At 34.9% G+C, this 21,876-nt stretch overlaps 3 protein-coding genes and 1 pseudogene across 4 annotated transcripts; 1 reads left to right on the forward strand and 3 right to left on the reverse strand.

The window, feature by feature from the left end:
* Window positions 1–271: 271 nt before the first annotated feature.
* Window positions 272–4,273, reverse strand: LOC109801844 (UDP-glycosyltransferase 83A1-like; annotated as a pseudogene). Its single transcript, XR_014433404.1, has 2 exons — window positions 3,800–4,273; window positions 272–3,041 (listed from the first exon to the last, which is right to left on the reverse strand). The product of XR_014433404.1 is annotated as a UDP-glycosyltransferase 83A1-like (transcript).
* LOC109801842 (UDP-glycosyltransferase 83A1) lies at window positions 421–1,884 on the forward strand. The gene is made up of 2 exons (XM_020362978.3): window positions 421–907; window positions 1,037–1,884. Exons 1-2 carry the CDS (start codon window positions 421–423, stop codon window positions 1,882–1,884), a joined length of 1,335 nt encoding a protein of 444 aa, XP_020218567.1.
* Window positions 4,274–5,965: 1,692 nt separating the features above from the next.
* LOC109802365 (uncharacterized) lies at window positions 5,966–8,797 on the reverse strand. The gene is made up of 3 exons (XM_083073081.1): window positions 8,429–8,797; window positions 7,498–8,238; window positions 5,966–7,219 (listed from the first exon to the last, which is right to left on the reverse strand). Exons 2-3 carry the CDS (start codon window positions 7,522–7,524, stop codon window positions 6,167–6,169), a joined length of 1,080 nt encoding a protein of 359 aa, XP_082929207.1. The 5' UTR covers window positions 7,525–8,238; window positions 8,429–8,797; the 3' UTR covers window positions 5,966–6,166.
* Window positions 8,798–9,632: 835 nt separating this feature from the next.
* On the reverse strand, window positions 9,633–11,872 carry LOC109802955 (UDP-glycosyltransferase 83A1). The gene is made up of 2 exons (XM_020364389.3): window positions 11,317–11,872; window positions 9,633–10,651 (listed from the first exon to the last, which is right to left on the reverse strand). The coding sequence occupies exons 1-2, from the start codon at window positions 11,795–11,797 to the stop codon at window positions 9,774–9,776; spliced, it is 1,359 nt and encodes a 452-aa protein (XP_020219978.1). The 5' UTR covers window positions 11,798–11,872; the 3' UTR covers window positions 9,633–9,773.
* Window positions 11,873–21,876: the final 10,004 nt, after the last annotated feature.

The following is a 21,876-nucleotide window of genomic DNA, read 5'->3' on the forward strand; positions in this document are numbered from 1 at the left end:
ATTTCATCTTCCTTATAATTACTGTTTTAACATTTAATATATATATCTCAAAATAATTATTAGAATATTTTTATTTTTTAATGTTATATTAATTATTTAATTTTAATTCATTTTTTCATAATTATTCAACGTAATATATTTATTAAAAAATGAATGATTTATTTTAATAAAATTATATAACAAAGAGGTACATTTATTTTTTAATGTGTGTGTAAAAGTTTTAAAATTCAGTGGCCATTGTAGAATGGAGGGAGGAAAAGAAGAAACTCTTAAAAAAAAAAATAATCATATAAAAGTCAAACGTACATTTAAGGGAAACTGAACAAACTCTTCCCAAGTAATAATACAGTAACACACTAGCTACCATCTTTCAATCACCTTCCCCCCAGAATTGGCTCTGAGAATCAATTTTGAATCACAATGGGCATTCCTCACTTTCTTGTTCTACCATATCCAGTTCTAGGCCATGTGAATCCCCTTATTCACTTGTCTCAGATTCTAGCCGAACATGGTTGCAAAATCACTTTTCTCAATACAGAGTTCAGTCACAAAAGGTTAAACGCCACTGGTGCAGGCCTAGACAGCCTCAAGGGATCAGGGATAAGGTTTGTGACACTCCCAGATGGCTTGGACCCTGAAGATGATAGAACTGACTTGAAGAAACTTTCTCTCTCAATCAAAACCAACATGCCCTCTATGCTTCCAAACCTCATACAACATCTCAATGCTTCAGATGTAAACAACAAGATCACTTGTATCATTGTCACAATGAGTTTGGGTTGGGCCTTGAAAATTGGTCACAATTTGGGACTCAAAGGGGCTCTTCTCTGGCCTGCATCAGCAACTTCGTTGGCCGTGTGTGATTCCATCCCAAGGCTAACTCATGATGGGATTATAGACTCATCTGGTAAGAATAATATTTACTCATTCTTGTTTACATAATAGTTCTTGCATGTTAAAATTTTAAGGTGGAAATTACTAATTAGTTACCAACTAATGCGAAAGGTTCCATTGATCATTATTTTTGGCATTGCAGGATTGCCAATCAAAAAAGGAGAAATTCAACTATCCCCAAATATGCCTATGATGAACACAGAAAACTTACCATGGCGTGGCAAAGATAAGTTATACTTTGATTATCATGTGAAAGAGATGCAAACTATCAAGATAACAGAATGGTGGCTTTGCAACTCTACTTATGATCTTGAGCCTGAAGCGTTTTCCATATCACCAAGTCTCGTGCCAATTGGCCCATTGATGGCAAGTGACAGCAACAAAAGTTCATACTGGGAAGAAGACACAACTTGTTTGGAGTGGTTAGATCAGCAACTACCTCATTCTGTTGTTTATGTTTCCTTTGGTAGTATGGCAGTGGTGGACCCAAACCAATTTAAAGAATTAGCTCTTGGACTTGATTTCCTTGAGAAGCATTTTCTTTGGGTTGTGCGTCCAAGTAATGATAACAAGGTAAGCAATGCATACCCTGATGAATTTCATGGAAGTAAAGGAAAAATTGTAGGTTGGGGACCACAGAAGAAGATATTGAACCACCCTGCCATTGCATGCTTCATTAGTCACTGTGGTTGGAATTCTACCATGGAAGGTGTATGTGGTGGAGTACCTTTCTTGTGTTGGCCATTAGTCAAGGATCAGTTTGTTAACAAGTCATATATTTGTGATGTGTGGAAAGTTGGAGTGGGATTAGACAAGAATGAGAATGGATTAATATCAAAGGGAGAGATAAGGAAGAAGGTTGAACAACTTGTTGGTGATGAAGGCATAAAAGAAAGGTCATTGAAACTGAAGGAACTGACATTGAATAACGTAGCAGAAGGTGGTCACTCTTCAAAGAATCTCGAAAACTTCATCAGCTGGGCACGGTGATAATAATGTTTTAGTATAGTTTGGAAATTGTTGTCGTGGTTGATGAAAGTTTTCATTCTATTTGCATAAAACAAGATGTAGTTTTTGAGGATATTGAATAATATAATTCTCATTATTTCCTTGATAAAGGATTAGAGAGCTTTACCTGAATTCATGATTTAGTTCTTGATGTCTCCCTCGTCTTCTTTGTTTCTTCCTTTCTATGATTCTTGATCCTTGGATGTGGTTTTCTCCCCTATCCTTTTCCCTTTCTTGTTCCTTTGATGACTAAGAAACCTTATTTTGTGTGGTGACTTTCGACATAAGTGGTGTGTTTGTGTATCATCAACCTGCCCTGCTGATGAAGTTTTGAAGATTCTTTGAAGAGTGGCCACCTTCTGCTATGTTATTCAAGGTCAATTCCTTCCGTTTCAATTTTTCTTTTATGCCTTCATCGCCAAGAAGTTGCTCTACCTTCTTTTTTATCTCTCCCTTTGATATTAACCCATTCTCATCCTTGTCTAATCCCACTCCAACTTTCCACACATCACAAATATATGACTTGTTAACAAACTGATCCTTGACCAATGGCCAACACAAGAAAGGTACACCAGCACATACACCTTCTATGGTAGAATTCCAACCACAGTGACTAACGAAGCAAGCAATGGCAGGGTGGTTCAATATCTTCTTCTGTGGTGTCCAACCTACAATTTTTCATCAGGGTATGCATTGTTTTCCTTGTTATCATTACTAGGAGGCACGAGGCACAACCCAAAGAAAAGGCTTGTTAAGGAAATCAAGTCCAAGAGCTAATTCCTTAAATTGGTTGCGATCAATCAATGCCGAACTACCAAAGGCATCATATATAACGGATTGAGGTGGCTGCTGATCTAACCAGTCTATGCAAGTTGTGTCTCCTTGCCATAGTGAGCTTTTGTTGGTGTCACTTTCCATCAATGGGCCAATTGGTAGGAGTCTTGGTGAAATGGTAATTGCTGCAGGCTCAAGATCATATGTATTGTTGCAAAGCCACCAGTCCCCTAACTTAATAGTTTGCATCTCTTGTGCAATATGATGAAAAAGGATCTTAATTGGGCCACACCATGGAAAGTTTTCTGTGTTCATCATTGGCATGTTTGGGGAGAGTTGAATTTCTTGTTTTCTGGTGGGGTTTCCTGCAATGAAAAAAGTAAATCATAACAGCTCTTTTGTTTGTACTTACTCTAGTAATTAACTGAGAAATTAAGATCAGCCATGGGTGAGGTGAAGTCATAGATAAAATTTTCTCAGGAATCTCAACTGTAGGTGCTAGAATCAGAATCAAGAGGAGTATTTCTTAGGTAACACTTGGATTGATTCTCCTAAAATTTGAGCATTGCTTTAATCTGATATGGATGCATGCAGTACCAAGAAAATAAGATGGTGGTGGAACAGCACATGAATGTGTCCAGAATGTGTGGCATATTGAGAAGAAAGTTTCATTCTGTTCATTCGTACATACTATTTGGTGTTAATCTCAAAATTTGGACATGGAAGTACTAGAGTTTATCAAAACAAATCTATCACCTCTCTAGGTACATTTTGGTATCCTAAATCTCAATACAAAAGCTACCCAACTTCCAAAACAGCTCTTTAGTATTTACATCTGTTTCTAAACATAACAGGAAGGTGCCAAACAACAAAATTTACTTGTACAAAACAATTAAAAATTGATACTTCTTGATAATATAAAAGTAGAAGCAATTCAGGTTAAATGAGAAATTTAGTAATTAGCAGATGCAATTTGAATGAGACAATGCAAAATTTAAGCATGAGTATGATATGCAGCAGAGTAACATAAAGATTGGAAATTAGTACAAGTACTGTCCAAAATGATTTAAAATCTTATCTATCCCATCTCTGAATGTAACAATGAGTAAATACTATTCTTTACCATCTGAACCTATAATTCCATCATGAATCAGCCTTGGGATGCAATCACATGGGGCCAAAGAAGTAGCAGATGCAGACCACAGAAGAGCTCCTTTAATTCCCAGTTTGTGGCCAACTTCCAAGGCCCAACCCATATTCATAGTGACAACAATGCAAGTGATGTTATTGTTACCATGCAAAGAATTAATATCTTGTATGAGCTTGGGAAGCATTGCATGCATGTGGGTTTTGATAGAGAAAATAACTTTGTTGTGGTCACTTCTGTCATCTTGAGGGTCCAAACCATCTGGGAGTGTCACAAACTCTATCTGGTTGTCTAGCCCAGCACCTAATTCTGTGTTTGCTCGTTTGTGGTGGAACTCTGTGTTCAGAAAAGTGACCTTGCAGCCATGTGTGGCAAGAACCTGAGCCAACTGCATAAGGGGATTTGCATGTCCTAGCGTAGGATATGGAATCAGAAGTGAGGGCCACCCATTTGCTTGCAAGTTTGTCACTGTTCCTTATTTTAAAGTCAACTTCAACTTGGTTGTTCTTAAAATTAAAAATGCCATTTATCTATTTATTACTTATTACTACTGATAAATAAAAAAATAAAAAAAATTGAATTGACAGTTTATTTTTCTCTCAAAAATTCTTTTCAATTGCTTAATGTTTTCACACGCTTTCACTTTTAAAAAATTTATTTGTTCAAGTAATATTTTTTATCTGTTACTACTAATAAAAAAAAGGTTTTGAATTCCCACATGCCAATCTCTTATTTATTTATTTTTTTTCTCAAAAATATCTTTTCATTTACTTAATACTTTCACATGTTTTGACTTTTTTAAAAAAAGAAACATATGATAGTACTATTTTGTCATATTTTAAAAATTTTGAATAACTTAAAAGCTTTATTCGTTGAAGTAATATTTTTAATTTATTACTACAAATAGAAAAAAAGGTTTTGAATTGTCAGATGTCAATTCTTTATTTATTTATTTTTATTCCAAAAATATCTTTTCACTTGCTTAATACTTTCACAATTTTCATTTTTAAAAAAATCTATTATAATATTATTTTATCATATTTTAAAAATGGTACAAATAAGTAATATTTTTAATCTATTACTACTAATAAAAAAAAGTTTTACATTCACTTACTTAATACTTTCACGCACTTTCGCTTTTAAAAAATTCTATTATAATATTATTTTTTTTGTCATATTTTAAAATGGTCGATAATTTAAAAAATTTTATTTGCTCAAGTAATATTTTTGAATCTTTTACTACTACTTAAAAAAATGTTATAAATGATCACATGTCAATTTCTTATTTATTTATTTATTTTCCTCCCAAAAATACCTTTTCATTTAATATTTTGACAAACTTTTACTTTTAAATTTTTTTATTAAACTATTATTTTGTCATATTTTTAAAAATGTCGATAGTTTTAAAAATCTTATTTGTTCAGGTAATGTTTTTAAAATTTTCAGTTTTATAATACTATTTTGTAATAGTTTGATATTATAATTACAAGGAAATTTTAATTTTTTTAATATATGAGTATTCTATATTTATTATTAATAAATTTTTTATTTTGTATTTTATAAATGATCCAAATTGAAAAAAAAAAACTTATCTCTTAATAAAACATAAAACAATATCATAAATGTAATATATATTTAAACAAATGTAAAATAGAAAAACAAAGTATAATATGAAAAATAAGTTATAATATTAAAAAAAAGTTTAAAAGAAAAAGATTTACTTATACCCATATATTACACAGGTACCACATATTTATCTCCCTAAGATTTCTTTTTCTATTTATATCCATTTTAAATATTTGTTTTTATATTATTATTAGATAAGTATTTTTCTATTATGGAAAATTTAAAATTTAATATTATTCTAATGATAATTAATTTATTATAATGTGTATTTTTTATTATGTTTATTTTACTTTTATTGTCATATTTAAAACTATTTTCATAATATTATTATTATGATAATATGGTCTTAATAAATTATATAATTTTAATAATAATTTTATTAAATAATTATTATAATATATTAGTACTTTAAATAATTTTTACTATTATATATCGATGTCAATTGCAATTATCGTAAATGCTAGATGATATTTTTAAAAAATATTATACTTTAATTTAAAAATCTATAAAATCAGGGACGGAGCCAGGATTTCAATACTGGGGGGCCGAGAATAAATAATATATAATTTATAATAAATGAAAATTAAAGTATCAAAAGCATATTATCTGACAAAACTAGATAATAATTAACATAATTTAATAAAAATTATTTCTCATATTTACATTTGATAAATATATCGAACATATTGCAAGATCAAGTTATTCAAGTATGTACCTTTATTTCTTAAGTTGTGCCCGTCGTTGTTTCATGAAGTAAAAATCATCAATTATCATATCAGTTGTAAATCTTCGTGCAATCTCCTTCTCAATATAAACAATCATGTAGTCAGTAAGAAAACCATCTTCCATCTTGTTGCGCAAACTTGTTTTTATAATCTTCATAGCTGAAAAAGCACGTTCTGTAGTTGCTGTTGACACGGGCAGAGTAAGAACAAGTCGTATCAATCGATCAATTAAAGGATAAACATTTGATTTGCCAACCTCTACTAGTTTTTGACATAATTCACCAAGAGTTGACAAATTATGAAATTTGGGATCCTTTGGCACATCAAACTCATAATGTTGCAATTCATATTCCATATGAATCATTTCTTGGTCAGAAAAATCTGAAGAGTAAAATTTCTTAGCTAGACTACAAATATCACAAGCATTAAATGATTTGAATGCATCTTTAGGATCCAAAGCTACACTCAACATAAGAAGTTCAGTTGATTGCTCGCTGAATCTACTATTCAATTCTTTCAATTGATAATCTATCGCTGCAGTAAATATATCTACACGATAATGATGCTCAACTGTCACAGAATCCTTTTTAAGCCGAGTTCGAATTATGTCAGAGTAAGTAGCACTCATATCAGGAATTGGTACACCTCGGCTATTGCAAAAAGAGTTAACATTTTCTAAAAGAGAATCCCAACCAAAATCCCTTAACTTTTGAATTAGTGACTTTGTGCTAGAAACCAAACACATAGCATTCACAATGTCTTGATTCTTTTGCTGCAAAGCTTGACAAAGCTTGTCTGTGATTCCCATAATTTCTTTCATAACATGTAAAATGAAAACAAATTCAAAAGACATCAATACTCTGAAAGCATAAGTAGCATCACCTCGTTGAGAGCCAGTTCCATTAACCACCAAATCTTCAAGAACTGAAGTAGTTGCATTAAACATGCGTAGAAGGCTACATATTGAATTGAAATGAGAACTCCATCTAGTATCTCCAGGTCTTTGTAGTGTGCCAATTTGATTAGCTCCCCTCCCAGTTTCAATCTCATCATTTGCAACCAAACGTGCAATTTCAGTCTCATAAGCATCATGTAACTCATCATTGCGTTTGCAAGAAGAACACACAACATTAACAATCTTACTCAAGTTTTGAAAAAAAGCATGAACATCACTTGAATCTTTAGATGCAGCAACAACATTTAAAATTTCTTTTTGAATAGTAGGTGAAGTGTATTTTGCATTTTGAGGAGCATTCTCCAAGACAACTTGATCTACTTCGTTATTATAAGAAGCTAAGAGTTTAATCATTTCAAGAAAGTTACCTCGATTTGTTGACCACAAACTCTCATCACGTCCTCTAAAAGCACAAGCTTGAAATGTCAACCATTTAACCACATCGATGGATACTTTAAGACGCAACCGATTGCTTAGAATTTGCTGTGAAGTTTGCTTGTTCAACACTTTATCAATGTGGCATGATTGATTCTTGAAATCTTCTAAACATCTAAGAGCAGCATTGTGAACAGAATTAATATTTTTCCCCATGTGAGATAAAAATGCACAATCTTTTCCATTATTCACTTTCTTCCAATTTCTAAATCCTGCCGAAGTGAATGGACTTGGTTTTTTAGAAAATAAAAAACATGGAAAACAATAGGCAGCATCTTTTTCCGGTGAATATTCTAACCAAGAAAACATTCTAAACCAATGAGCTTGAAATCGGCGAGGATGATCTTCAAGACCTGAAAGTGGATACAAATCCATTAAAAATTGATATGGTCCAAACTTCACATACGCCCTACGAATATCATCTTGTTGATTAATAGGATAGTTCCAAATTTGTAAACGTTTTCCAGGATCGCGAATCAAGGTACCACTCTCAATTGTTTCTTGTTCAGTCCTCAAAGCTTTGGGAGGAGGTGGCTGTTGCTCATCAACTTCAGCAACATCATCAACATTTGTATCTAAATTTGAAATTGGTGTATTAGACAGTGTTTCTTCATCATCTCTCTCTTTTCTTTTGAAAAATGATTCAATAGTTGTCTTCCTCATCTTCATTGAACCTAAAAGAATTTAAAACTATAAAAATCATACGAAATAGGCAACAACACTAACACAGTAACACTCTTAACAAATTCTAATTAAATTGAGGGGAAAAGGGTTTTCAGCATAATAGCAAAGGGGAAAATATTAAAACAATTAAAAGAAAACATTCATTAAAATATTAGTAACAAAAAAGAAGTGTTAATTTACCTTTTGAAGAACTAAAATAAAAAGAGAGATTGAAGACGCAAGGAGCCAAGGAGAGATTGAAGAACCAATGATGCGGTGCAGGTGTTGTTATGAAATAAGAATCAATGACGAATTGATGATTATTGATTGACGTGGTGCAAGCTGTGAATTGTGATGCTAACTAGTCAATAGTCACTACCCAATCCTATTCCTATTGCCAGTGTTACTTGAGAATTGAGAAGGCAAGAATTGGAATGATCAAATGAGGCGCTACATTTTTTTAAAAAAAAAAAATTCCAAAGTGATACCACATAGCAGGCCGTACCAGAAGTCCAAAAGTTGAATAAAAAAATAAATTTGGGTTATTCATTTAATTATACATATGAGTTTATATTAAAAATAGGGGGTGCCATATAGTGATATATATGTATATAAAAAAAAATTAAAATTGTTGGGGGGGCCGTGGCACCCGTAGGTCCCCCCTTGGCTCCGTCCTTGTATAAAATGAATTATTTCAAATTTTGTAAAAATTTTGCAGATTAAATGTATTCATTATTAACTTTAAATTAAGGCTTGAATCATTGAAATTCAATGTAAATCATGAGTTATTGGATAAAAACACTCTATCAAAACTTACTCTTAGAAAAAATGAATCTCTTTCATTACCTTTCTTAATATAAGAAATTAATTTTATAAACAAAGTATTTCAAATATACATTAAAGCAAAATTAATTCGTTTAAATTCACAAATATCGTACTGATTTATGAGAAAATAAAATGCAACTTACACTTGTCAATGTTGTTTATCCCTTATTTGTGGTGTGCGTGCTTGGTGATTGGGAACATCACTCATGTTAGTCATGGACTTGAGTTAAGTACAAGAAATAAGAATTACTTCCTATATACTCATCATTTTAGATATTGCACACATCACATGTTCTGAGTGATTTGAGAAGAGAGACATAGCCTCGAAGTAATAAGGAGAGTGAATTCGAATTCTTCTACTAACAATTAACATTTGTTAATATATATATATATATATATATATATATATATATATATATATATATATATATATATATATTATCATAACAATTAAAAATACCAATTTTATTGTAATTTGCTTTCTTCTCTCGGTCTAAGATTTAGAATTAAAATTTGGAATTTGATTCTCTTTTAATTTTGGTGGCCAAATTAAAGTGTTTTCCATAAAACAAAACACAAATAAAATAAATCATAGAACAAATCCATATAAGAAGGGTTGATCTTGTCTACAATTACATCATGTATAGCTTAATTTATTTAAATGTTCAATATTGCGTGGGAACGCCACTAATATCTTATTATGAAGTGAACAAGAACATTTTCACTTTCGGAGCCACTCCACAAACTTGGTTAAATTCTCATAAGATTTTCCTCCTGCTGCCATGTTACGCACCACCATCTCCTTCAGTTTTTGAGACCTTCTCCTCATGTTCTGATCTCCAAAGAGTTGGTCCACTTTCTTCTTTATCTCCCAACGTGATATCACCCCTTTATCATCAGTGTCAAACCCCAACCCCACCTTCCACACATCACAAATATAAGCCTTGTCAAATAGCTGGTCAGCAAAATAAGGCCAACACAAGAAGGGTACCCCATTGGCCACACCTTCCATAGTAGAGTTCCAACCACAGTGGCTAACAAAACAAGCTATAGCAGGGTGGCCTAACACCTTTTGCTGAGGTGCCCATTTTACAATTTTGCCACGAGTGCCTCTGAATTCATCAGGGTATGTGATTTTTGTGCTGCCACTAGCATCCTCACGCACAACCCAAAGAAAAGGCTTGTTTGTGAGGTCAAGTCCAAGTGCTAGTTCCTTGAGTTGAATAGAGTCAAAAATTGTGAAGCTACCAAAGGCAATGTATATGACCGAAGAAGGTGGTTGTTGATCAAGCCATTTCAAGCAAGAGAGGTCTTCTTCCCAGAATTGTCCCACTGATCTAAACTCATTACGACTCTCCATGAGAACTGGACCAACTGGAAGGATCTTTGGAGATAAAGATAGTGCCCCATGTTCAAGTTCACTAGTGGTGTTGCAAAGCCACCAATCTGTCAAGTGTACATAGTCCATAAATTTTGCAATGTAGTCATATATGGTCTTCTGCACGGTTGTGTCGCCTATGCAGCACCATGGAATGTCAGCTGAGTTCATGATTGGCATTGCTGGGGATAGTTGAAATTCCCCTTTTATAATTGGGAATCCTGCAGTGAGTCCTACATGAATTAGTATCTTGTTCTCAACACATCTACGATTATGCATAAGTGGATATTACTCTTGTGCTTCCTGCATATCAATTTAGTTATAAAAAAAAAACTATGTATCCATATTTTTACATTGTCTTTCAATCATAACTTAAAAAAAAAATTGTTAACTTTTATTATATATATTTTAAAAATTATATTAAATATAGTCTTTGTTGTTTAAAAATTACATATTAGTGCACGTGTAAAAATTAACGTAACTCTTTTTTTTTTTTTTTTAATTTACGTATCATTGTTGTTTCAAAAAGATTCATGCAACTTATATTTTTCGAGTGCCTGAAATCAATGTACTGTTTATTTTTTTGACAAGAAAAATTATAATGATAATGATAAAAAATGAATATAAATTCTCATACTTTTGACCACTTTAGTGATTTATACTCTTATTTTTTTTAATCTATTTTTTTAATTAATTTACACATTTACAACTAACATATATTTATTTTGTGAAACAAAAATAAAAGGTTGAAAATTATTTAATGAAAAACAATAAATCTTAAACAAAGAATAGGTAGGATGGAGTTGCAAATTAAATTGCTTTAGTTGAATGCTTGGAAACAGTAACATGATGAGGCAACATTGTTAACCGACAAAAATGGCCTTACCAGTATTATCCAATACTCCATCTTGAATGAGCTTAGGAATGTCGTTTTGCAAGGCAAAAACAGCTGCTGAAGAAGGGCAGAAGACAGCAGCTTTGAGTCCCAACTTATCTGCAACGTCCATGGCCCATGCCATGTTGAGATCAGCAACTATGGCAGTGATTTTGTCACTACCTCCATTCATATCCCTTATGAGGTTTTCAATGGCTGAAGGCATGGTTCTCAAGATTGCCAAAACCAAACTAGCAAGGTCATTTCTGTCATGTTGAGGGCCTAGGCCATCAGGCACTGAGATTAGTTTCACTGGTGACTCCTGGAGGTTCACCTCCTCATTTGTTGCACTCACCACCCTCTTGTGGATGAAATCTGTGTTCACAAAGGTGACTTTGAAGCCATGTTGAGCTAGTCTCTTAGAGAAGCTCATTAGGGGATTCACATGGCCTTGAGCAGGAAATGGCAAAACCATCACATGTTGGATGCCCATCTTTTTCGCGTGGGTACTGTGAGGTTAGAAAGAAGCAAATCTTTAGTGGTTGTGGTCTAGTTGAGGATGCGTATGTATGTATATACAAGGCTCTATTTATATAATTCTTAGAATTAAATTCCATCATTTTTTTAATTTTAAGCAAGCTTAAAATATAATCTTGCAGCTTCCTCATTTGTTTAAGTTTCAATCTCTTAAGTTTTAAAAGTTTTACTTTGATCTTTTAAAATGTTTTCATTAACAAAATTTATCATTTTGACACCTTTTTTGTATTAATAATGTAAATTTTTCCTAACATAACTTACTCATCATACGTCACTACATTAATCAAATTGTGATAAATTAATAAAATGATCAATTTGGTCTAATTAAGATGTTTTAAGAAAGTAAAGTAAAAATTTTAAATTTAAGAGATCCAATTGAATAAAAAATGAAAATGAGAAACTAAAATTCTATTTCAATTCCATTTATATTTATTATTTCAAAATACGTATGCAACTATCTCATTCATCTATATACATAGAGGGAGGATGAATTAATTTATTATAAGAATAAATCTTTCTAAATTTATTTCATTCAATAATTTATATTTTATATCAAATTTTAATGATTCAATCGTTAAATTTAAAATTCTTACTAAACCTGCAAATTTTAAAAAAAATTAAAAATTATTTGATATTTTATTTTATTAATATAAATCATTATATAAAATATTTTTATATATAATTATTCACCAATTGATTTCTCCTTTATATATATATATATATATATATATATATATATATATATATATATTATTTTATTTTGGAGGAGAGATTATAAGGTATTTTGAGAATAACTTTAGAAGAGGTTTTTTTATTTTTATCTTTATTTTGATTTAAAGAACAAAGATGAATTATCATTGTTAAATTTTAGTCTTTTTTCCCTTAGTCTTATTATTAGTTAATATAAAATTTTAGAACACCACTTTCTTTTACATTAAAAGTAAAATATTTCAAACTTAAAATTTGTAGGATTAATATTTGTAATAGTCTTATGATAATGATTAATAAGCCATATATTATTTCAAATTGAGTTTTTACTTAAAAGCTAGCTTATATAATGAATATTACACACTTATATATATATATATATATATATATATATATATATATATTATTTTAACTATATTATTAAATTAAATATAAAATCTTTGACATAATTTAATTTCTAAATAGTGATTACACTCAAACTTAATTTAGTTTTAAACACTGTATAAATTGTCGAATGTTTGTGTGATTAAACTTTTTGATTATCTTAATCAAAATTTTGGTAGACTTTAGCCAACTTTTTTCATTTGACAAAAGTGATATATGACTCATATTACTTAATCAAGTACTTAATGATCAAATCTTAATTTTTATAAATATAAAAAAAATTCAAATTGAGAAATTCATTGATAATGATAAAAAAAATTATATTGATATAATGTTGCACATAATTTTTACGTTAATAATGTTGTTGAATAATTGATATTAATTTTATTTTTTTGCCACTTTTATCTTCCTTCCATTTTTTCTTTAGAGATGATTTGGCTGGTATCGAGGGAAAGCGAATGTGGTGAGCCCCACCCACCAAATACATGACCCCCATTCTATAAAATATATCACCACGAGGCACTCCACATATCTTCATAATCTATGACTACACTTTGCGTATATAACTGTTTAACAATTTGATATGTGTTCTCGCAAATGGCCATGTCTGAATGGAATTATTTTTTCCTTATTTAAATACCACGAAATTGACATTAATTAAAAATAACTTTTTATATGTTTATATATTGTCCTAATATGAAAGTATTTATATGATGAAGATGAAGAAACAGAGTACAGCACGACGGAAACAACACCCAAAAAACATGTTCACTAAAATAAGAAAGGAATGAAATGTTAAGCACATCAAAGCTAAAGTGTATGGGATAAGCCATAATAAGAATAATTTAAGAAAGGGAAAAACATGTTCACTAAAAATAAAATATGATCACATGTAGGGATGAGACGCAATAGATTCTAAACACCCATTCTTTCTGTCACTATTTATTAGTTTTTTAAATAAAAATTATATATTTTATTTTTAAATTATACATATAATTAATCAATAACTTTTCATCTGTGCAATATTGAAAGATTATATCCTTAATTTTTTAAAAATAAATATTTTTATTAACTATTATTAACCAACTCTAAATAACCGTTGACACTATTATATTTTTTTATTTATTTTATTTTAAAAATATTTAGTGACAATATTTTATTTATATATATATATAAACGTAAATAGATAATTTAGAAACAAAATGCTAGCAACGGTGATCACGCACTTCTGCTCTATTAGGTGAAAACATTTTGGTCTGGGTCTCACAGGAGTTTATATTTTCCTTTTCTACTCTCATACTCAATATTATAAAAATTGAATTAATCTATACAATAATTTAATAATTTAATGATCAAATTGGAGAGGATCAGTTATTGAAATGCTTAAATTTAAAATTTAAAATTATAATTCACAAGTTCATAATAATATATTTTCATGCTTCAAATTTAAAAATATCCATATAGTAAAGTGCTCAATATGTAAAATAATAATTAAACTAATTTTTACAACCTATAACGATTCACCTTTTTTAAAAATAAAAAAAATTGACCAATTAGTTATTAGTCAATTTGATTTAATTTAATCTAATTTAACTACTTACATGATTTGACTAGTAAAATTGTTTCAATTTGGACAATGACACCAATCAATTCAATCCAATTTTGATAATATTGTTCTTTCCAAACATATCTCATTTCTTAACTTACCTTTATTTCTTTACACTTCCTTTCCATTTCCTAAACGGAGGAGATATTTTTCGGAGTATTGATAATTTGATATCCTATAAATTTATATATATCAAATCAATACTCATCATTTCGTTTTATTTTCTTTTTCTATTGCATTATATAACTTTTTATGTTCATATTTTTTATTTTCTATTTTTTTCTCTTATAGGTATTTGACAGATATCCAAAATTATTTTTGTTTTTTTAAGGAATGATTTAGACTCATTTATATATCTACTCTTATGTTTATATATATATATATATATATATATATATATATATATATATATATATATAAATATATTTTTAATCTTTATAAAATAAACAACTTTTAATTTTAGTCTCGGTAAAAAAAATTATTTTTCATCTTCTAAAATTTGTAAATAACATTTTTGATTTCTTTAGAATATTTTTTTTATTTTCACTCTAAAACTTAAAGTTATTATTCTTTTTATCTCTAATATGATCATTTTAATATATATATATATATAAACAGTTATTTTAAAATTTTGTATAAAAATATAAAAATGTTTCATGCAGATAAATATATTATAATCAATTATGAGTACTACTTAAGATGTTTCATTACCTTCTAATCAATATAAGTAGTTAAAAATAGCCAAATAATAAGATTTAAAACAATGTTTCATTACCTTATGTTCTTCACCGAACAAGGCATATAATGAGACACTGTCGAACGAACATGGAGCACATTTTTTTCTTTGATTTCTTTTTCTTCCATTTTCTCTTCTTCACCAAAAAAGCATATAATGAGACACTCTCGAACAAACGTGGACCACATTTTTTTTTCTTTAATAAAACGTGGATCACTTATTATTTCACATGTTGGCCTACTTGTTTATTTGCATAGCAGACCAGAAAAGATCCTATGTGCCGTCCTAATCAATTTAGTAATTGATGGGATTTTGAAATACACAAGTTGCTATAATATAGAAATTAAATATAGTTAATCGAATTTTAAAAATACTTACCATTTATGATACTTTAATAAAATTTTATTAAAATTTATGATACCTATGTGCACATTTATGATATTTTGTTTCTTCTCTTAAGGCTTGGTGTAGACTCTGCCAAAATCTGGAAGTGAACCTCGGATCTCTGTCTGAAATAATACTGGAAGGCACCCCGTGCAACTGTACTATTTCCCTCACATACAACTGCGTCAGCTTCTCCAAGGACCACTTGATGTTGACAGGCAAGAAATGTGCACACTTGGTCAACCGATCTACAATCACCCAGATAGCATCACTATTCCTAGCTGACCTAGGCAACCCCACGATGAAATCCATAGTAATATTATCCCATTTCCACTCTGGAATCTCAATCTGTTGCATCAACCCACTCGGTTTCTAATGCTCAACTTTCGCCTTCTGACAGGTCAGACAGGCCGCCACATACTCAGTTATCTCCCTCTTCATACCAGACCACCAGAAAGTCTTCTTGAGGTCCTGGTATATCTTAGTCCTACCAGGATGTATGTTAAGTCTACTCTTGTGACCTTCCTCCAACATAGCCCTCTTCAGCTCCACATCCTGAGGTAGGCAAATTCTACCCTTGAACCTCAAAATTCCATCTCTGCCCAACTCAAAACCAACAGCTTTCTCGGTACCCAACGACCCAAGAAGCTTCACCAACTCCACGTCCTGCAACTGCTTGAGTCCAACCTGCCTCAAGAACTCATTAGTTATGGTAATTGCTCCACAACTAATATGATCCTGAGCTAACTCCACACAGAGATTTAAATCCCTGAACTCCTCTACCAACTCTAACTCCTTCACCATCATACTCGACATATGGATGGATCTCCTACTCAGCGCATCCGCCACAACATTGGCCTTACCAGGATGATACATCAACTGGAAGTCATAATCCTTCAGAAACTCCATCCACCTCCTCTGCCTCATGTTCAGCTCCTTCTGATCAAACAGATACTTCAAACTCTTGTGATCACTGAAGACACTGTGTGAAGTCCCACATCGGTTAGGAAGGAGAACGAAGCATGGAGAACGAAGCATGTCATATATATGGGTGTGGATACCTTCCTTGTGTGGACGCGTTTTGGGGTGGCATGCGTGTCATTGCCAGAAGCAAAACCGTGAGGGCTGCGGCCAAAGCGGACAATATCCACATGCGGGTTGCTGGGGTGTTACATTTGGTATCAGAGCCGGGACCCAGGCCGCTGTGCCAGCGAGGGCGCTGGACTCCCTTGAGGGGGGTGGATTGTGAAGTCCCACATCGGTTAGGAAGGAGAACGAAGCATGGAGAACGAAGCATACCATATATATGGGCGTGGATACCTTCCTTGTATGGACGCGTTTTGGGGTGGCATGCGTGCCATTGCCAGAAGCAAAACCGTGAGGGCTGCGGCCAAAGCGGACAATATCCACATGCGGGCTGCTGGGGTGTTACACGCTGAACTGAGCACCATGCAGATAATGTCGCCATATCTTCAAGGCAAAAACAACAGCTGCCAACTCCAAGTCATGAGTGGGATAATTCCTCTCATGGTTCTTCAGTTGCCTTGAAGCATATGCCACCACTTTCCTGTGTTGCATCAGCACACACCCAAGACCCTAGTGAGAGGCATCACAATACACATCAAAAGGCTCACCAGAATCCGGCAACACCAACACAGGCGAAGTAGTCAACCTCCTCTTCAACTCCTCAAAACTCCGCTCACAGGCATCTGTCCAAATGAACGGCTGCTCCTTCCTTGTCAATTGGGTCAGAGGCGCTGCTATCTTGGAGAATCCCTCAATGAACCGCCGATAGTAACCTGCCAGACCCACAAAGCTCCGAATGTTAGTGACAGTCCTCGGACGCTCTCACTGCAACACCGACTCCACCTTAGCCAGATCAACAGCAATCCCCTCAGCTGAAATCACGTGGCCCAAGAACTTAACTTCATCCAGCAAAACTCACATTTTGAAAGCTTAGCATACAACTGTTTTGCCTTCAAAATCTCCAGCACCAACCTCAAGTGCTCTTTATGCTCTTCCTGGGTCCTTGAATAAATCAAAATATCATCAATAAATACCACCACGAATTTATCCAATAATGGCCGGAAGATCCTGTTCATGTAGTCCATGAACACTACAGGGGCGTTGGTCACACCAAACGGCATCACGACATACTCATAGTGACCATACCTAGTCCTGAAAGCAGTCTTCGGTATGTCACCCTCCTTCACCCTAGTCTGGTGATATCCCGACCTCAAGTCAATCTTCGAGAAAACGGATACTCCCCTAAGCTGATCCATTAAGTCATATATCCGTGGCAGTGGATATTTGTTCTTAATGGTCAACTTATTCAACTGCCGGTAATCCACACAAAGTCGACTACCTCCATCCTTCTTCTTTACCAACAACGCAGGAGCGCCCCACGGCGAAACACTCGGCCGCACCAACTGCTTCTCCAATAGGTCCTCCAACTGACCCTTCAGCTCAACCAACTCAGCAGGAGCCATCCTATAGGGAGCCACCACACTGGCACGCACCTAGAACCAAGTCAATACTAAACTCCATCTCCCTAATAGGAGGCAACCCATGCACCTCATCAGGGAACACCTCAACAAAATTCCTCACCACATCAATCTCAGCAATGACCCTCTCGGTCTCCACACTCATAGCGGCAAGCAAAAGACAACACTCTGCTCCATCTCTCAACAATGATTCAGCTTGGCTAGCTGAAATCAACAACTCATCCTCCTCCAGAGGAAAGATCAACCGCCTATTGGCACAATCTATAAGAATACGATTGGCAGATAATCAATCCATCCCTAAGATTATGTCAATATCAACTAAAGGTAAGCAAATCAAGTTTACCTTATACTTCTTCCCATTCACAACAATAGGGAAACCAGCACACAACTCAGAAGCAACTACTGAAGCAGAAGCGGGCGTCGACACTAGCAGTCTCAACCCTAAATCACATACAGATACACCTAGTATAGCAGCACAAGCATAAGAGATAAAGGACTGAGAAGCTCCAGAATCAAACAAAAACACCACATCCTTACCAGCAGCTCTGCCCTTCCCCTTCACGAGATCAGAAGAAGTCGAAGCCTCAGCACCTGTCAAAGCAAAGACCCTACCAGCTGTGGTGGGTCTATCACCCCTCTAGGCATCTCCTCTCTGCGCATCACTCCTCCGTGCACTCCTCTCTGGTCTATTTCTGGTGGGGCAGTTGAAAGACACATGTCCCATCTGCTGGCACCTGAAACACCGGTTCTCTGTGTGGGGACAATCCTTAATCATATGGGGCCCACCACACCTGTAACATCTAAGGGCAACACCTCCACCTTGTCCTCCTCCACTAGCAGCACCAGAAGGTTGCCTAATGACAGGACCCCCTTGTTATGGTTGGGGTCTATCATACGGCTTCCTCTAGCTCCCTCCTTTCTTGGACCCGGATGGCCCCTCAGCAGTCTTCACCTCGCGGTTACCACCCTCCAACCGCTCAATCACCTTCGCCTTCTCCACTAAGGCTGAAAACTCCGTGATGGCCATAGGCACCACCACCCTCTTCAACTCATACTTCAGACCCTCGGCAAACTTCCGACATTTCCAGGCCTCAGCTATACCTTGCGAATAAAAACGAGCTAGGTGCTCAAATTTCATTGCATATTCAGAAACAGTCATCCTTCCTTGGTGTAACCGCATGAACTAGCTTCCTTGGCATGCCTTACACACTCCGGAAAATACTTCTCCAAGAACATCCTTTTGAAGCATTCCCAGTCAACAACCACCCCTCTAGTAGTCAGCATATGATGGGTACCCCTCCACCAATGCTCGGCTTCCCCAACAAGCATGTACACAGCGTATGCTAGCCTCCTCTCTTGAGAACATCCCAGTACGGTGAAGATCTTCTCAAGCTCACAAATCCAGTGGTCAGCCACCTCTGGATCTGCATCTCCCTTGAATTGAGGAGGATGGCATTTCTGGAACTCAGCCAGGTCCCGGCTCTCCTGTGACCCAGTGGGCCTTGCTGCACCAGCTGCAGCTCTCTCCGCATCCATCCGAGCAAAATAAGCATTTTGCTGTTGCATAGCCATGGCCATCATCTCCATGGCCCGGGCTATCTGTTCGTTGGCTCTAGACATTGTCTACAAAAGCAACAACATCTTTAGTACACAACATCTCAACCAATCAACAATTCAACAATACAACAAACATCACAACAATCAACACAGCAAACAAAAAATCAAGACATCACAACTCAGAGTTCAACACAACAGAAGCCTAAAGGAACCACCCCCAAAGAGTGTCCACTAGACTCGAACTGCTCTGATACCACTAAAGTGTAACGACCCGGCTGGCCACTACACACACACCACTGTACACAGGAAACACCAGGCAAAAAGAGCGAGTATATAAATATAGGATCTAGAATATAATTATATACAAAGTCTCAATCCGACTAGAGTTAGAGTGTGCAAAAACAACCAAATAAAACAAAATACATCCTCAGTTGCTACACCAAGTAGTTGAAACAACACAACATCAACTAAGATCAGCTCCGCCTGCCAGCTGCAGACTCACCACAAGCCACACACCTATCCCTGCTCTGCTCCCGTATATAATACGATCATAGCAGTCCAACCACATGGAACAACAAAGGGTAAGCTAGTATAAAAAGAATCAACATTCAGCAAGATTTAAGTAAGAGAGCAACTACAACTATCAACATATCGTCAGTCTACAACTCATCGATTATACAACAAACTAGCAATTTTCATATAATGCGTCGTCACGCATATCATCTCGGAGATCTCCTACAACAACTCAGCCTTTATGGCCTTCAACAACTCAGTCCTTATGGCCTACAACAACTCAGCTCTTATGGCCTACAACAACTCATCCCTTATGGCCTACAACAACTCAGCCTTTATGGCCTACAACAACTCAGCCCTTATGGCCTACAACAACTCATATCAACATACAGCACAACGCAACTTTACAGCTCAACATATCAACTTACAACAATATACAACTGATACAACTCAACATATCAACTTACAACAATATACACCTGATACAACTCAACATATCAACTTACAACAATATACACCTGATACAACTCAACATAAACAATCTCTAACATCAATTAGTGAAATCACATCTTCGCGCCCGGCGCACTCGTGGTTGCGCCCAGCGCAGTGCAACCAGAGAGCACCAAAGGTCAGCGCAAGCATGCCCGCGCCCGGCGGGACCCAGCCAGAGAGCCCAAGGCTCACTCGCGCCTGGTGCAATACCAATTGCGCCTAGCACATGCCAGGCAGAGACTCCATGGAGTCTCACGCGCCTAGCGTGCCCAAATCCACGCCCAGTGCGGGGAAGGCAGAGACTTACCAAGGTCTCGCGCCCAGCGTAATTTAAATTGCGCCCGGCGCCCCCCATGGCAGAGACTCCCAAGGAGTCCCCGTGCCCAGTGCGACCAAGATCGCGCTCAGCGCCATGCCAGAAGCCCAAAAACAAGTCACAACCGACATCGCACCCAGCGCGGTTCAACCCTCGCCCGGCGTGGGCCATCTAGAGGCTAACATCTCCAAGCACGCCCAGCGCACACATCTTTGCGCCCGGCGGCTTGCCTAAATGCTACCCTCAGGTGGCCACGCGCCCGACGCGAAGAACTGCGCCCAGCGCAAGTTCAGCAGCAAACCTCATACTTTTTGAAAACTCTTCAAAAATCTGCACAATAATCAGAAAATTCCACATGCAATCGGTTCAAATTACTACATTTTCATCCAAGAGTCCAAAAATACTACCTTTTTACACATGCAACAACAAAATAAGAAAATTCCCAAATTTTCTCTCATAACCCCAACAACCCCAAAAACTCCATTTCAGCAATCTCAACCAGAAATCAACTATCATGAGCCACCAAATGAGTTCCTTGACTCACTCCAACCAAACATGCATCAAAATATCTAACTTCCCTTACCTCGGGCAAAGATTCCGAGCTCCGGGAAACGGAAGATGAAAAACGGAGAAGAAGAGAGTTGGAGAAGAAGATGAAGGAAGAGGCTCCGCACGTTTTCAACCAGAAATCAAACCTTCAATCAGCACCTTAATTTCAAATGGATCACCAACAAGAGAGCACAAAATCAGCCACAGAGAAGTGCAAGTGAGAAGTGAGTGAGTAGAGAGTTAAATGTTCTGGAAGAAAAGGAAAAGAAAGAAGAGAAAAAGAAAG

The sequence above is a fragment of the Cajanus cajan genome, chromosome 4 (assembly GCF_000230855.2).
Source record: "Cajanus cajan strain Asha chromosome 4, NIPB_CcT2T_4, whole genome shotgun sequence".
Taxonomy (NCBI): Eukaryota; Viridiplantae; Streptophyta; class Magnoliopsida; order Fabales; family Fabaceae; genus Cajanus; species Cajanus cajan.